Source organism: Psittacula echo (genome assembly GCF_963264785.1).
Source record: "Psittacula echo genome assembly, chromosome: Z".
NCBI lineage: Eukaryota > Metazoa > Chordata > Aves > Psittaciformes > Psittacidae > Psittacula > Psittacula echo.
The window spans coordinates 57,544,153-57,561,404 of NC_137742.1; the positions used below are offsets into that span (position 1 = coordinate 57,544,153).

A 17,252-nucleotide genomic window follows, 5' to 3' on the forward strand; every position below is an offset into this window, starting at 1 on the left:
AGTGGAATATTTGTCTTCAAATGTGGCTGAAATTTGTCTTTGTAAAACATTGAATCTTGGATTTAAATGAGAGTTTTTAACACAAACATTTTATAAAAGACATAATCACAGACTGAGATCAGAACACTAGAAGCTGAATCTTACTCCTGAAGTCTCTTCCATTTTCTCAAAATTTTAAAGGCTTAAAATTTTAAAATTAGATGTGTCTGCTCTCTCTAGGCACCCAAAATTTCATCATCCCGTCATATACAGGGGCTCCTGGGTTTGCCCCAGCCATGGCCTTTACTCCAGTTGCAAGTAAGCTTCCGTTTTCTAAAAATGCAGTGTGTGTATATGTGGCTAGTGGCCTATTTGAATACACTGGTTCACAACAAATTGTTTTCAAACATTGCAGTTGGAACACAGTGCTCGTTTGAGTCACTCTGGTTCTCTTTCTCATGTTATTCAGCAAAACTAATTTCTGAATAAAAACCCCAGATACTGAAGTATTTTATCATTTAATAAATATGATAAAGAAATTAAATGCAATGGTAAAGATTACCTGCAGTTGAAGAAACTAAGCATATGTTTTAGTAAGAATCATAAGACTTCAGTGACAGTCAAAGCTAAAGAAGGAAATCTCCCTTTTTCTGGCTATAAAATGAGAAATAAATAGTCTTCTAGACTCAGTGATCTTTTCCTTTCTGTGCTAAATTATTTTTCTTCTTCCTTGGGCTTGTCTCTTTTTTTTGTGTCTGTTGGTATAGCTGAATATTTCTTCATTTCTGGAGGGGAGATGCTTTCTGCTTTGTTGGTCAAATACTAGTAATAACTAAATTCCTTAGAAGCATTTTTTAATTGAGTATTGATGTTTTTTGCCAAATGTAACCTGCTTTTGTCTTCTAAAATGTCTTTTCTTCTTTGAGATGTGAAGTCATGCTATTAATACCCTTTCAGGTTATTCCTTTCCAGTTGTTCCTGCACCACTTGGTTCTCTTTCTCCCACGTCAGCAGTGCCTGCACCAGTGGCTCTTCCTGCAGTTACTACTGTTCCAGCCAATTCTGTTTTACTAGTCAGCAACCTCAACCCTGAAGTAAGTTTGTTTGGTGAAACTGATGCAAGTATCAACTTGTACCAACTGCCAGAATTCTCCTTGCAAATTGACATTAGCTGAAGAAGTAAGAGAGGAAATCTCAATGCTGATAATGCGAAAAAAAGGATAGCTCTATTCTTGTTTGGGATAATTTGCAAAACTGATGATGTGTGAAAACTCCAGTCAGCAGTGAAAAGCTTTCCAACACAATTTACTTTAGAAAACCTTTGTTATCAGGGTAGCTGGTAATTATAGAAAAGTCCATGGTCAAACGTGAGAAATGCTTGAGGAGGTAAACAACATACAACTAAACTTAATGGTGCCTCTGTTAATATGACTCCTCTGTGAGCTGCTTTGTCATTAGAGAGGCCAAAGACTTATTTGTTACAAAGCATGAGGAGTTAGAGAAGCAGGAGGGAAGAGAAAAGAAGATAAAAACATTCCAAAGCAAGATCATTAATTTTCGCAGCTTATCCCGAGTTGGAGAGGAAGATCAGAGGTGCACTTTGCTATTAACATCACTGTAAATCCATTTAAAAAAGTTAATAAATACACATGTTCACATGTCATAATACACACAGATTTTATTATTTTATATATATATATATACATATATGTTGGCAGTAAAATTGCCAAGGACAGCTTGCATAGTTATTTTTATAGTGAGAATTATATAGGAACTCCTGTTACTCAAATACTACACATTGCTCTATGCTTTATTAAAAGCAATGTACATCTCTTAAAAAATAATAAAAGATAAAAAAAATCAAGCTTTACAGAGGCTGTGACTAAAACCACAATTCTGCTTGACTATGGATAAGCACTTCTACTACAGCAATTGTTTGTTTTACACACACATTAGACTTGCTTAACCAAACAACTGATAAAATTAGGAGTTATTAGCAAAATGGAAGTTATTTTTGTATTACTGAAGTTTAAAAATCTGTTGACAGTTTATTTAATCTTTAAGTAATTGCTGTATTTCTGGTTTTGTTCTGACAGCTGAATTTAACAGTAAGCATCAAAAGAAACAGCTGCAGATTAGGACTGTAAGACAAGTCAACTTTACTTTAATTTGTCAATATATCTGTTCAGTAAGTTGCTGATGATTGCTGTGGATACACAATCCACAAGCAATCTGAGTCTTAAAATAGTGTGTTTTTTAAGACTAAGGATGTGTGAAGCAAGGTCAAAGCTATTTTTGGACATTGCTGCTTTACTTAATACTAATCATATATAAGAAGCTGTCATATGGAACCTTGTGCTGTAATGCATGATACAACATAAATGCATTAAATAATGCTCAACTTCTTAAAAGATAAGAAATAAGACTGTACAACAGTGCTTATTGTTGGAAATACAAATTGTTGTAAATATATTTCTTGGCAACTGTGTAACACTTGCTCTTCAGTAGTGGTTGTCTGAGCCCTTCACTTCTTTTTCTGTGTATAGAAAATCTGGTTGACTTTATTTCAACTTACATTTCTCCCATATTGCAGGGTTTCAGTGTGCATTTCAGCATTCCCTCATGATTTTTAAATTAACTGGTTTTGTTTTCCAGAAAGGTTTTTTTTTAGTCTAAGTATTGCAGTCTCCTTTGGTTACAAAATTTCTTCAAATAAACTCTGTGCTGAATTAAAATATTTGGGCCAGAAAGCCCGAACTCCTAGAAGCATTTAAATTTTATATTGATAGTAATTGTTACTTATTTAGTAATAATGATGATGATAAAGGGTATGGAGTTACACTTAAACTGCACTATCTGATGTTTTTAAATAATTTAGATAAGTTTGGTACATATTTCAAATGTCGTGAATTGAGAATGAGTAAGACTAAAGAGTGTGAGTAGTGCTTCTGATACCCAGGTATTTTTAGTACTCAGTACTGGCAAAACCTTTGCCTCAGCTGAATCAAATTTGGCTGCATTAGGGTGTAAATTTCTCTTTGGTGCTTGGAAAGCTTGGAACACAAGGATGTAACTAAAAACACTGAAGGAAAGCTATTTCGTTCAGTATTTAGCTTTCTGTTCTCAGCTTCTAGTTGAATGCAATTTAAGTACTGCTTTCTATCTGGTTCATATATAAACATGGTATGTGTATCTATTTGAACATTTTGAAGCAACTGCTTTTAGTTTTAAGGTGTTGTCTGCTGTTTAGAAAATACAAAAGGATTCTTGAATGCTCTTTTCTGTTTCTAGTTTAGCAAATGTCTTGTTTTTCAGGGAGTGAACTGCTAGCTTGGAAAGAATGAGCTGAAATAATTAAGCCACTTGAAATATTAATAACTTCTTCAGCATGACAGAATGAGTCTCTATTGATGAAAATGCATGAGCTGTAGTGTTAGCATGTTTAAATATTTTATATGTACATAGCAAATATATATTAACAAGAATGCTATACACTGTATTTATTGTAGTTAGGGAATGGGTTTTGAAGAGACAGATTACAGTATCACAGTATTAGTGTACAGTATCTCTTCCATTCTTTTTGTTTACCATGCATTTATGGAATATATTTATTTGTATGGCTTTAAAAATAATATACTCATTTTATCATTTAAACAGGCCATCACACCACATGGACTTTTCATCCTCTTTGGTAAGATATGTCAAACATACCTTGAGAGCTAACATTCTTTTTATTTATCTGATATATGCTTGCTAATGCAAGGTCCATTTCTCTTTGTTCAGACAATGCACAAGAGAATGTGCTAGTTTTAAAATTGCAATTGTTTGAGTCAGTAGTTGTAGGCAACAGGTACCAAAATGGCATAATGTTTACAGCATCAGAAGAATTTCAGTGTGTGGTCCAATTTGTTTACCACAAACAATAGGAAAGCAAAGTAAAATAAAAAAAACAAAGACTGAATCAGAGGAAATGAAGTAAAGAATTGGCACGTATGTTAGTTGCAGAGGACAATGTGTGTTGGCGTAGTAATATTTAATATGCCTCTATTAAGAGGACTTTAACACTGTTGCACTCTTTAACAGCTGAATACAAATATGCTGTATCATAGAATAGTTAGGGTTGGAAAGGACCTTAAGATCATCTAGTTCCAACCCCGCTGCCAGGGGCAGGGACACCTCACGCTAAACCATGTCACCCAAGGCTCTGTCTAACCTGGCCTTGAACACCACCAGGGATGGAGCATTCACAACTTCCTTGGGCAACCCATTCCAGTGCCTCACCACCCTAACAGTAGAGAATTTCTTCCTTATATCCAATCTAAACTTCCCCTGTATGAGTTTCAACCCCTTACCCCTTTTCCTATCACTACAGTCCCTAATGAATAGTCCCTCCCCAGCATCCCTATAGCTCCCCTTTCAGATATTGGAAGGCTGCTATGAGGTCTCCACACAGGAGACTAAAATCCTGTGGGTTTTCCCCCATTTCTGAGCCTCAGAAAATAATACACAAAATTTAAGGATCTCCTTCGTACTAATATTCTAACCAACCTGTTTAATGAGGTGATTATTCTTTGTAACCATAATGTCAGTCAAAAACCCCAGATTTGCCCTTGTGCTGTTTGTAGTAATGCTCTGGACAAATTTTCTGTCTGGATTTTCACAGGTATGTATGGTGATGTACATCGTGTGAAGATCATGTTTAAGAAGAAAAGCAATGCATTGGTTCAGATGGCAGATGCAACCCAGGCTCAGTTAGGTACTGATTTTTAGGGCACAGTTATGTTTTCAACTAGAGTGAATGCGATAAAGATGAGGAATTTGCTATCTGTGAGTGACAAAAGCATAAACAAATGAAATCCATCATCATGATGCTTTAGTACATACAAGCTTGTCCTTTTTAATGTTATCATGTTTGCTTCATGTAAAAAAGTTGTTTTCCTGTAGTGGTTAAAAAAAATAAATCCTGTGAATCTCAATCTAGTCAATGATAGAATTAAAACATTATAATATGTTCTTGTAGCTTATCTTACTAATGCATCATACAATTTTACTGTAGTTTATCCTATATCTAGCTATTTAAGGATAATCAACTGCTCTTTATTGAAATACTGGTTTGCATTTTTGTTGCTTTTAAACTGGAGGATATTTTACATTCTTATGCTTGTTTTAAATATAATGTTATGACATAGCCCACCTGGTAAACATGGAAGTTGCAGTTTAAATTTAGAATGTGAAATCTGACACTAAATAGAAGGCAAAGAATACTTTTTTCTTCCTTTCCCTTCATTCCTGTTCTAATTGTATTTCCACTGGTTAGCTATGGGCCACTTGAATGGACAGAAGCTTTATGGAAGGGTCATCCATGCTACTCTTTCAAAACATCAAATAATTCAACTTCCTCCTGAGGGACAAAAGGGCAATGGTCTGACGAAGGACTATAGCAATAGCCCTCTACATCGCTTTAAGAAGCCTGGTTCTAAGAACTTTCAAAACATCTTTCCTCCATCTGACACCCTGCATCTCTCCAACATCCCGTGAGTATCTACATGTGTGATCCTCTTGTAAAGATGGTTTTTAGGTTAAGTTCTTAGTTTACATAATCTGATATAATCTTTACATTGCCTTGGCCTTTTACAGTTTCCTAAGAATTTGGATCTTTCTGCTGTGTAATTAGCAATAAGTGAATCCTTTAACTGTCACTTTTTATTCTTAGCAAAGAATAGAACTGATCAAATGCTCTTCTTTGCATTTCAGTACAGTTTACATTTGCTTGAGAATATGCTTTTGCTTTACAAATATTAAGTCCTGTGTTTATAAATATTTGTGAATATTAAAGTCATGGTTTTTGAGGTAATGTACTGGAGTTACATTACATCAGATTCGTGACTGGCATCATTGTTTAATGTAGATGCAGTTTTTAATCTTTCTAACACTTTTTAAAAGAATTGTTTCTACAGAATTCAGACATCTTACGTAGAAGGGAAGTTGTTATAAAGAAAAAGTATTAAGAAGCATGTTCTTTAAAACCGGACCAACCTTTTCTCCTATCTAGAATGTTGTCAACAATGTGAGGAGTGAGAGCCAAACATAAGTTTTTACAAGCATCTGTTGTTCAACATCTGTGCAGGGAGGGAAAAGGGAAAACTATGGAATTTTGTCCAAATTAAAAAAAAAAAAAAACAAACCACATAACAAAAACAAACAAACAAACAAAAAAACCCACAAAAAAAAACCAACCAAAAAAAACCCCCACTTAAATAATGGCTTTCTGAGTAAAATAGAAAGCTTTCAAAATTGAAAACATGTGAAGCACACTTGCAGCAATTATATGATGAAACGTATTTCTGAAGATATTGGTGAAGATCTGAAGTGATTTTTATGCAATCTTAATTTAACTAAGAGAGGAACATGGTAGGATGAAAAGTGGTAGAGTGTGTCTGAAATGTATTTGTATCACACTGCGGTGCTAAATCTTAGTGTCCAAGCCAAGATGTTTGAGCTAAAGTCGACATGGCTTGAGTTGGTGGAGATAGTTTTTGCTGTTCAAATTTAATTTGAAACCAGAACTGAGATTTTGATACTATTACAGAACCCTGTATTCTTTTACAAGTTGAGGGGGGTTTGTTTCAGTTTTGTTTTGTTCTTTATTTTAAATAGGCCTTTTGTTACTGTTGAGGATACGGAAAACCTTTTTGAAAATACAGGATCTACTGTGAAAGCCTTCAGATTCATCCAGTAAGTTCTCTTGTAAAAGTGCTGAGCAAATTTTCACCCTGAAGAGGGCTAATTGTTTTTTTGAGAAATAAATATATATAAATAAAATAATGCATAAATAAAAGTATAGGCAAAATTCCATGTGTTTAAATCTGTAGTCAAAAGCTGCACAGCTATGGCAATTTTTGATAATCTGAATCTTAAAATTTTTAATGGTAAAATATGTTAGCATAATTAAATGAAAATATTCAGCCTTTTGATGAATTCCACATGGTTCAAAGTACAATAAGTTCAAGTAAAGTAAATACTCTTTTCTTTAAAAAGAAATACTGGCTTTGAATATGTAAAATGTCAATTAAAAGAAGCCAATGAACCTGCTCTAACATTCATTAAAGTTGCTTGGCAGCATTATTTTAGCATGATCATACCAGCTAAGTAATCCCACATACATGGACATTACAAGCGTTTGTTAAAGGTCTTCAAGCCTTATTTTGACCCTGTTTTTTGAAGCGTGGTGTAATGGACGAAAGGCATGGCTGTAGGCAATTGATCTGCAATGTTTCTACATCTCCTCATTTTAGCATGTGCATAACTAGCTCTGATTCCCTGTACGAGTGTGTTCAGTGCGTGTGATGTGGCTGAAAAAATACTTGTGCCACTTTTCTGTGTTGGCTAGTTCAATGAAAATTTGTTCAGGATTAATGATAGTTTTTATTGTACTTCAGGAAAGATTGCAGAATGGCTCTTATCCAGCTGGGCTCTGTAGAAGAAGCATTTCATGCTGTCATTGCACTTCAAAATCGTAACCTTGGAGAAAAGCATCACCTCCGAATTTCCTTCTCAAAATGTACAATCTGACTTTTCTGTGAACTTTCCTTTTAAGACTGCATCACACATTAAATAAAATCTTCAAGTAGAGACTGAAACAGCTGTAACCAGCTCTGTCTCTTAAAAGAAAAAGCTCATTTGTACACAAAGTATTAGGTGATTATCTTTTCTGATTTTGGCTGCCAGTATGTGATCAAAGTTTAATATTCATCCATGGAAAAATTCCTCTATGAAAGTGCTTTAGCAACAATATTTATCCCAAAGTTTCCTACCTAAAGTTATATTTTGAGAACATCCCTTTAGCTTTTGTTTAAAATTGGCCTTACAAAACACTTCAGAGAACTTTTACAATATACCAAACAAAAGGTACTTCTAACAAAAATAATAGTAAATCTACACTACATAGATTAAACACTAATTTGAATGTGAAATAATGCTTGGGTTTCTTGAAGAAAAGCAAGCATTGGCTGTGAGTGTCCTCTAAATAGTATTTATGTCGCCAGGGTACGTGTTCATAGTTTGGCAAATCTTTACAAATAACTTCTTTTAAAAGCAAACTGTGCTGTTCATATGGGTTAAATTATTAGAGAACAGGCAGTGCCTTCTCACTGTAGCGTAAAAGATATTTGACAAGTTTCTTCAAGATGTGGTATCAGACACCTAGCTTGGCTTAGCCCTGGCATTAATTTCTTTTTTTATGAAGTGATGTATGATAGTGCTTTAGAGAAAATGAGAAAATAGTCCTGATATCAGTGAATTTTTTTACATTTCTTTAACAAATAAAATGTTTACAATCTTACTGAAAATATTCAGGTCTTTGATGATTTGATAACTTTTTAAGAAGTTATTTTTGTTAAGGTCATCTTTGGAGCAGAAAAATAAAGCCTCAAGAGTTTTTTGTACCACTGTAATGTCTAATACTTCAATTCCTATGTATTTACTTAATTTTTTATTATGTGCCTTACTATATGCTTATGATACAAGAGCTTTTAGAGTTTTCTCTGAAGTGTCTTGAAAAATACATTTGGGCTTTCTCTTCATGGTCTTCTTAGAAATGTTTTCCTTGATACTTTTGTTCCCACAAAGTAATCTGAATTCCAGACTTTTGTGCTTTGGTACAAGGATTGGATAGAAGTGGGAATGACTTTAATGAGTTTAAGTGAGAATGAGCTTAACTTCTTGTGTAATTGTGCGGGGATTCTTCAAATTTACCTGGTTGCAGTTACTTGATGCCAGTACTTGGCTGAAAAAAATGCACTAAAAAAAGCCTGTATAGAAAGACTACACAGCAAATTTCACCCCAGTTTCTGGACTTTATCTAACATTTTAAGAGACATCTGAGTTGCTGCATTTTTCTCCCAGTATTAATCTTTAAGTAATAAAAAGCTGTCATTCTTTCCCTTGTAAGTAGGAAGAAATATTTGATAGTGAGTGCATATTTCTCTTTGGAGAATATGCTGAGGTAGAGTTAGCTTTGGTGTTTAAAGTACATATAAACTTTTGTGACTTTTATTTCAAAAAATTAAATTTCATTGTTTTTCTTTCTTGTGTTAACTACCTTTTAGAGAGATATTCCTATCAAGCATAACATTTATTTACTCCTAACTACTGCTGAAATGTTTAGCCACTTTGGGGTTTTTTCATTAGTTTGTATGAATTGTATGACTTTCTATCTTTCTCAAAGAAAAAGCATGTTTCTCACATTACGTTAAGTATTCTGTAGTAAGCTTTTTCATATTTTCTCTCTGTATTATTTCTTAAAATCAGCAGGATTTTGAGAAAAACTAGCTTGCCTTCTTTTAATGTATGTAAATCAATTGCAGCAGCCAATCATAGTAAAGGTGGTGCCAGACTGCAACAAATTGTGCTGTTTGACAGTAGATAAAATGCTGACTAAATACGTATGCAGTGATAATAAGTGCCGTACAAAATAAATAAATAAGTATACAGAATATGCTATTTACTGAAAAGTCTAATTGGCTTAGGAATAACACAGGATGTTACCATTGGAATTTAAGGTAGTCTTTCTATTTTCCTCTTTCAGAAATAGCTAACTCAGTTTTGTGAAGTTTGAAACCAATTAAAAAAAAAAAAAAAGAAAAGAAAAGAAATTCTGGGGTGCCAGAGCATGATACAAAATTACGCATTTATGATTTTAGCCAAGTGCAGTTGTAAGAAGGCTTGCTGGTTTGCATAGACTCTTTTTCGCCAGGATACTTAATTCTAATTCATGTCTATGTTTTACCTTGTTAGCAGTCACACTGGTATCAGTTAGAGAATCTTGATGGACTGGGAAAGTTCCTTGTTTATTGCAACATAAATTACTTTGATAATACCGCACCATTACCCATAAAATATGGTTTGTCACTTTTCTCAAGAATTACAGCTACAGTGGAGAGGAATCTTACTAGATACGAATGTAACTGTAAAGCTGGGAAAATGGAACCTTAAGTTTGGGATCTAATACTGACGTGCAATATCAGGAGTGGTACAGGGATACTGATTATATGTGTATACAAACATGTGAATCATGCATTTTAGTTAATTGACTGACAGCAGAAGATGGGAAAGCTTAATAAAGGGATGTGGGCCTCTGACTTCCTCTCAAAAAGAGAAAGGCTTAATTTCTCCTTTAACTTAGTGTTAGAATATAGCTAATATCTGCTCTGGACTCTTTGCTGTTAGAAATGTAGACACCTGTAGTTTAAATTAGAAGACATTTATGTTTTTTTAGTGTAAGATAACTTTGAGTGTGTTAAAAATTAAAAAACAATAAAGGCTTTTTGGTTTTCTTACATACTTATCGTGTGTCTTGTTTTCATTCTCCTTTGTTGTACTTCTCTAGTTGAGCTATTTCTGTCAACTTAAGTTTAGATTTGTGTATATTTTAAAGATGCTGCTTCTCAGGGAGATTTGCTTTTACAGGAAGTGCAGACAAGCTTCAAAACTAATAGTGCATCTTAGTGTTTGGTTTGCAGAACGAAGGCACTAGTTAAGGCTAGTTTATCTCAATCAGTAGTCTGCCTTAAATAATTAAAAGCAAACCCATAACCCCTTGTTTATCATAATGAATTGTTAGTGAAGGATCAGGACAAAAGGAGTAATTCTTAGATTTTGTGTTTGGCTCTTTAGTACCTGGCTATTACAGCACAGTTGCATCTCATTTCTTGGTTCTCTGAAGCATGTATGAGCAGTGATACCTGTGGGAAAAAAAGAAAAAAGCAAGATATGGGAAAGAATGGTATTATTCTACAGATTCTTAGTGATGTGATTTGGAAAGGAATCTCTGGAGGCCTTAATCCTGACTCAGAGTTGGATTAGGGGGCAACTTTGAGCAGTTCCTCAGGCAATTGTCCAGTTAAGTTTTCAGTATTTCCAAGAATTGAGATTTTACAAATTCTTTATTCTCCTCACTGTTCCAGTGCTGGACTGCCCTCATTTGACTGCCTCATTTTTTATCTAATATGCAATTAGGCTTTAAACATACTGCATCCTATGACTGTTGGCTTTTGTCCTGCAGCTGTGCAAACTTCTTGTGTAACAAGAAGATTCTGGCTCCATTTTCTTTATACAGTGGCCTTAAGTCGTTGAAGATAGGGTAATAATTTCTTTAATATAAGTTCTCAATTTCTGTTTAAATTGTGAATCATAGTGTAACCCGGAACTTGTACTCTAAGCCACTAGTGGTTATATCCTGACTACCGTTACTGAAATGCTTGAGGACAGAGTTTTCTGCCTATGTATGCATTAAATCCACAAATTGGCTTTGGGTTGCCTCTAGCTCTGTATTTTTTTGCGAATTCACCCTCAGTTCAAAGTGTATGATAGCCTTTTTAACAACCTAGGACCAGCTTAGTGCCTTTTCAAATGACCTGTGATTTGTTGCACAATGTTAGAACTTTTGGTTCTTTGAATTTCTTCAAAGGTCTTTGAACATCAGAAGAATTTCTAAAACTTTGGTTTCTAATTTGTCTTGATTGCCTTGTCTGCTGATCCTGTCAGCTGCACTTACTTTTTGTGCACTGATTTTATGCCCAAGATACTCCACATACCTGAGAAGATTTGCCTACATATGGCACTTAATGATTACAGATGGCAAACTGTCTGCATGCTGAGAAGACTACTCACCTGTCTTGATAATACTGCGAGTGTGGTTTGTGTAATCAAGTATCTTGCCATCCTCTGATTCATATCAGTAGGAAAGTGATGAGTTTTTTTCTTATAAGGGATATGAACCTACTTCTTGTCGTTGTATACTGTTAGGTCATACTGCTGTTTTTCAAATGAGAGGTCAACTGCTTACAAAATGAATTGTTTTCCCTTTACCTTTTCCCCTGTATGTTGTTATCTACAGCAGAACTACCTTTTCTTTGTATTAACTTTATCTTCTGTCTTCTGAAGATTTGTTTGCTATATGCAAGATGGTTTGCCTGCTCTTTTCAAAGCAAATCTGAACAGTTAGGGATTGTGAATTATTTCAAGAAAGAATGGAGAATTTCAGAAGTATTTATGTTCAGGGTTTATTATGGGGAGGGGGAGTGATGACACACAAAATTGGACCAAAGTTTATGTGCCTTCAGTAGTTTTAGATGTAGAGTTTTTTCATATCTATTGCTGTCTTAAGTCTAATACATACTACTTTCCCCTGTAAGTTGTGTATTTACATTGTTAAAAATTAATGTTGTCTACTGACTATGCAAGAAGTGAATTACAGCTGTTTCAGCTTTTTTTACCATTGCAGTTTTATCTTTTGTACCACAATATGCAAGAATCCAAGCATAACCCACCTATTTCTAAGTTTGGATAGTAATAGCATGTTGTGCCTGGAGCAGTCCCAAAGAAATTAAATGCTTACATAGATGAAGAAAGATTTTACCTTATATCAGGGTAATTTTGTTGCTGTAGGCATCTTTTCAGTTCTTGGAAACTGCACATTGTTTATGAGTGGGAAGCTACCACCTATGTACTCAGTTGATTTTAAGCGCTTTACAATTCTTTTTGAATACGTTACCCCCTTTCTGCAAAGGTTCACCCCAGAACTGCAGCAGCACAAGACAAAGGTTGCTAGCCACGCAGATTCTCGCATCAGAACATCACCTCGTTCTCTGACCAAAGACTGATGGTTCTGGTTTCAAGAGACACCTTCTGGAAAACCTGTGTTCTATCTCATGCTCATTTCTGATGGGAAGACCCAATGCAAAGTGGCCTTAAACTGAGATCACTATTGGTGGATGAAACCCAGTGGAAAATGTGTGAGATAAGAAAAATGTTAATGGACTACTTCTAGTGCAGTATAAAAGACATATAAAGCATGGCTAAGAATTGCTGATATTCCCTCATTTTACATGATCTGTTCATAGATGTTCCCTTTCAGTTTATAAAAATGTTCATCTAACCCAAGATTATGCTGTAAATATTTGTAACATCACATTTCGTGGGTTTTTTTAAACCTGGCAGAAGTGTTCTGGGGAGCAAATGGAAGTGTAAAGTGTGTTATATATATAAAAAAAGTATACTTTAATAAGCAACAGCTTTAATTTGTAAAGCATCTTTGTGTCATTGCATAAAAAGTATTCCTTGTCTGTTGATATGACTTAGAACTGAAAAGAAGATGTAATATTAAAGAACCCTATTTTCTGACTAGGTAGTGCATGCTTAGTTAGGTTTTTTTTTTAATGCTGGTTTTTTTAGTTTAGTGTATTTGCTGATTGCTTGGTATCTATACCTAACTCTTTTCCGAACTCTAGTTGTTGTGGCATGCCTTTTAATAAATGTCATTACAGCTGTACTGTCCTAAATTTTCCTGTGTTCTTGTCTACTGCTATGGGGTTTGGTGGTTTTTTGGGTTTGTGGGTTTTTTTCCTTATAATTATGCAGCTAATAATCTCTTATTTTCTGGTTGGTTTTTTTTTGTTTGTTTGGGGTTTTGTTTGTTTGTTTGTTTGTTTGTTTTCTTTTAGCATACACAGCCATGTAAGCAAAAGCTATTTATCAAAAGCATTTTAAAAGGACTAATGCACATCTTCAGTGACAGCTGAAGTTCAGCAGCATCTAAACTTTCCCCTGAGCAGGATAGAAGTTCTCATTTTCAGGAGGATGTAAATCTGTTCTACAGCCCTGAGCCAATACAGCAGTTGAAGATTGCTTCATTCTTTGAGACTTTAAGACTTAGGGCCTCATCAGTTAGAATTCTTTATTTATTTTATTGCGCCACACTCCTTTCTAGCCTTAGGATTCAAGTTTGTATCGTTGCACAAAGACTTTAAAAACCTTAAACAGTGGCTGAAAAAGATGATTTGCTGTCCGCATTCTGCTTCCCAATTTTCTTGCTGATCAATTTTCTTTCATACTCTCCTGCTTGTCCTTCTCTGCGTTACACAACACTAATTTAGACCATTTTATTCTTGCACCCAAAATTCAGGATTGATGGTACACTGGCAGTAGTCTAAAGCAATAGACAGAGGTATGTGGGAGTGCAGTGCCTCTTTCTGAGCTAAAAATCTCAGTCAGTCTGGCAAGAATTTGTTTATCACTAAGTACAAGCCCAGAAGATCTTGAAGCATCTGAAGTCTTGTATATGTCTCAAGGCTAGGACTAGAGCAGTGAGCAAATCTAGTGACAACTATGCTGCTACCAAACGCTGAATGCAGATGTTTTTGTAGGCAGAAAAATCTAATTCAGTTTAGACTGGATTGAAGCTTTCAGCAAAATGCATATTCTCCAAATGTTAGGTACATAGTCCCCAAGTGCAACTCTTGATTTGCCAGAGGAAGTGTGGTAGAAGAGTGGAATTCCTACTTCTTGTCCTCCTCAACCACCCCATCTCAAATTCTTGCCTGCTGTACCCCTGTAATATAATCATGAGTAATTATTTTTCCCTAAATAGTTAATATAAGTGTCCATCTTAGAAAATGAAAAATCACTTGTAAAAGCATGAGTATCATTTTTCTGGCACCAGAATTCGTTCTCTTACTTGCAACCTGAAACAGAAAGGTCAGTAAGTGGTGGATTTGACATCAGATAAAATCTCACATGGTTTGTATCAGTGCCAAAAGATTACTCTACAACCCTGGGGCTCACCCATTTACAGGGCTGGACACAAGATACTGTATTTTTTAAAAATAAAATAAAACCTTCTTGCATTTTCTTAAGTGCTCTCGGATAATTGGGCTTGAGTTCTTCAAAGTGTAGCAGGTGAGTACAAGGATATGAAAAAAAGATGTGAAAGTGGAAATCGTGGTAGAATACATAGGTGAGGGGAAGCATGGGAAGTAGAGGCAGGGGAGAAGAGACCTTGAAGTGAATCCTCTCAGAGACTATTTCCAGGCCAATGCTTTTGCTGTCGACCAGAAACTCAGCTCAGATGCTGCAAAAAAATGCAACAGAAACTGTCCATTGACAATGAGGATAAGCCTCTTTAGGATACTGTAGGGTAGCAACATAAGTTGCTTGGCCCCAAAAGAGCTCTTGTAAGTAGAATACTACTTTAGTCTCAAGTTTACTTTAGTATAAAAGTTTAATTTACTTTATTAGAGAATAATACTTTAGTCTCAGTCCTTAGTATTTGCTGCTTAGACTAAATCAGTTTATCTGGGTAACACTTTTAGGCCCTGTTTTTTATTTCCAATCTGCTTCAAGTACTAGCCAGTGTCCATCTGAGAGAACCTTAGCTTTTAATCCATGTGTTACAAATTATTTGGTTGAAAAGCAATGGCGTACCTTCTGTGGCACCTGCATTAAATGTCCTGTGTCACGTATTTCTAGCTATGGTTTAACTGGTTCTCTTCTGTGTCCATGTGATGTCCTTCTGTGATGAAGGGTTTATAATAGCTTTTATTGAGGGTTCTATGTGGGTTTTTCTCCCCTCCAGAGCCCATCTTGGTCTGAAAAGCCACATTTTTCCGTGCTTGGAAACTTTAGAGGACTAACTGAAGGATATTGTATAATGCTGCGGGCTCTGTGGTTGGATGCAGGCTCTATTTCTACTCTGCTATGGTGGTACCTAGTACACCCCTAGAGCATGTATTTGCAAACGTTTGGTGAATAAGTATTGCTGCCTGTAAAAATAAAAAACAAGACATAAGGTTATTTCAAAAGCTAAGGAAAGTAGGATAAGCCTTCTGCTCCAGTTCTATGAATTCTGTTGATTCTCTGGGAGGAACTCTCAGCAGGTCCACGAATTATTTTAGTCACTGCAATGTGGATGGGTGCTTGGAGGGAGGATTGTGGGTTCTTTTCTCATTAAAACCTTTCAGTTAAGACTTGACAAAAAATGAAATTGTCAGGCTTAGTTCTTACCAAAGAACATAGCAACGTTGCTGGTTGATTTTTTCAGCATTTCTAAACCATTCTTTCCTTCCCTTCCCTCTTATTTTCAATTGTCTCCCAAAGCCAAATTGCCCCAAAGCAGTATGAGATCTAACAGTAGCAATACGGTACGTTCAGCAAAATGTCATTTCTGTATATACAGATTTGGCTCATCTCAACAGATTTGGAAATATCTTGTGAATTGTGTAATTAAGGTTCCTCATTTTACAAAGCTGTGAAAGCAGTTTATTTAAGGGCACAGTAAGTTTCTGAAAAAGGTTTGCTACCTAAGTACTCTCTTCTATCAGATCTATTAACTGAAAGTTGTTTCTACACCCTCCTTCACAATGAAGTTTGGTTGCGTTACTTTTGGTTGCATAGTTATTTTCCTTTTGTATGTTCTCAGTGTGAACTGAATAACTTCAAATTCTCTCTTGCTGAGGCTTTAATTATCTTGCAGAAAGCATAAAGGGTTCACTCTTTCCCTGTATGTGTTTCAACAAGCTCACCCTTTCTCAGAGCCTTCACTGGTCTTATTAGATGATGAACTAGTTGAAGATTTTGAAAGGAGACCTATCCCAATTGCTTGAGTGCCTTCTGCTTCAACAGTAAATGACAATACACTCTGCTCTTTGAGTTCTTAAGCTTAAGCATCTCTCAGGATAAGATCTTTCAATGTTAATTCAATCACAGGGATACACAACACCGTGCTTCTTGATGCTAAGACCTGTTAATGGCATGTCTTTTTCTCTCTTTCTACTCTGGGTTGGCAATGTTGGTTACAACCTGCCTGTCACAAGATGGCACGGGCTAATTTCACTTTCAAGGCAAGCTATCTGTGCTTGTAAAATTCCCAAAGAACTTCCTGGAGCTCTTTAAAAAGCCTTTTATTCAGCACTCAGTGCAGGACTATGGCTGCTGCTTGTGTAAACTGTTTTTTCTTTGAGTAACGTGTTCTATTACTATGTATCTTCCACCGTTATACAAGCTGTTTATTCTGTGGGCCTTAGATTCCCCCAAATTTATATCATGGGAAGATCACTATTGTCAGTTTTTATTTTGATGCATTAGACTTTAATAAAGGCCCTTAAGAAATATTTTCACAGTCTTATTGCTACCCATCAGCAGAAAATAGACAAGGAAAAAACTGCTTCTGAAGGATCAGACACAACCAGAAGATGTTACCAACAACATCCTCTCTTGCTGGGGTATCTTGGTCACTTAACTGTCTCATTTAATCTAGCAGAAAGATTACATGTTTCTGGACAAATCTGTCATTCAGAGGCTGCGTAGAAAAGCACAGTTAATATGCACAATATTTTAATCTCATGATAACCTGCAATGAAACATGCAGCTATTGTATTTTTATGGTGCAATAACAAATGTTCGGTACTAGACAGAATTTAACCTTCAGTTACTGTGGT

At 35.4% G+C, this 17,252-nt stretch overlaps 1 protein-coding gene across 1 annotated transcript in view; it reads left to right on the plus strand.

The window, feature by feature from the left end:
* The window catches only part of PTBP3 (polypyrimidine tract binding protein 3), a gene marked incomplete at both ends in the record, with an annotated part of 46,736 nt that extends 39,185 nt beyond the window's left edge, over positions 1-7,551 (plus strand). Inside the window, 7 exons of the mRNA XM_080638324.1 lie at positions 220-297; positions 952-1,073; positions 3,637-3,670; positions 4,643-4,735; positions 5,297-5,513; positions 6,637-6,714; positions 7,419-7,551. Coding sequence (XP_080494450.1) covers positions 220-297; positions 952-1,073; positions 3,637-3,670; positions 4,643-4,735; positions 5,297-5,513; positions 6,637-6,714; positions 7,419-7,551 — 755 coding nt within the window. The remainder of the gene's footprint in view (positions 1-219; positions 298-951; positions 1,074-3,636; positions 3,671-4,642; positions 4,736-5,296; positions 5,514-6,636; positions 6,715-7,418) is intronic.
* Positions 7,552-17,252: the final 9,701 nt, after the last annotated feature.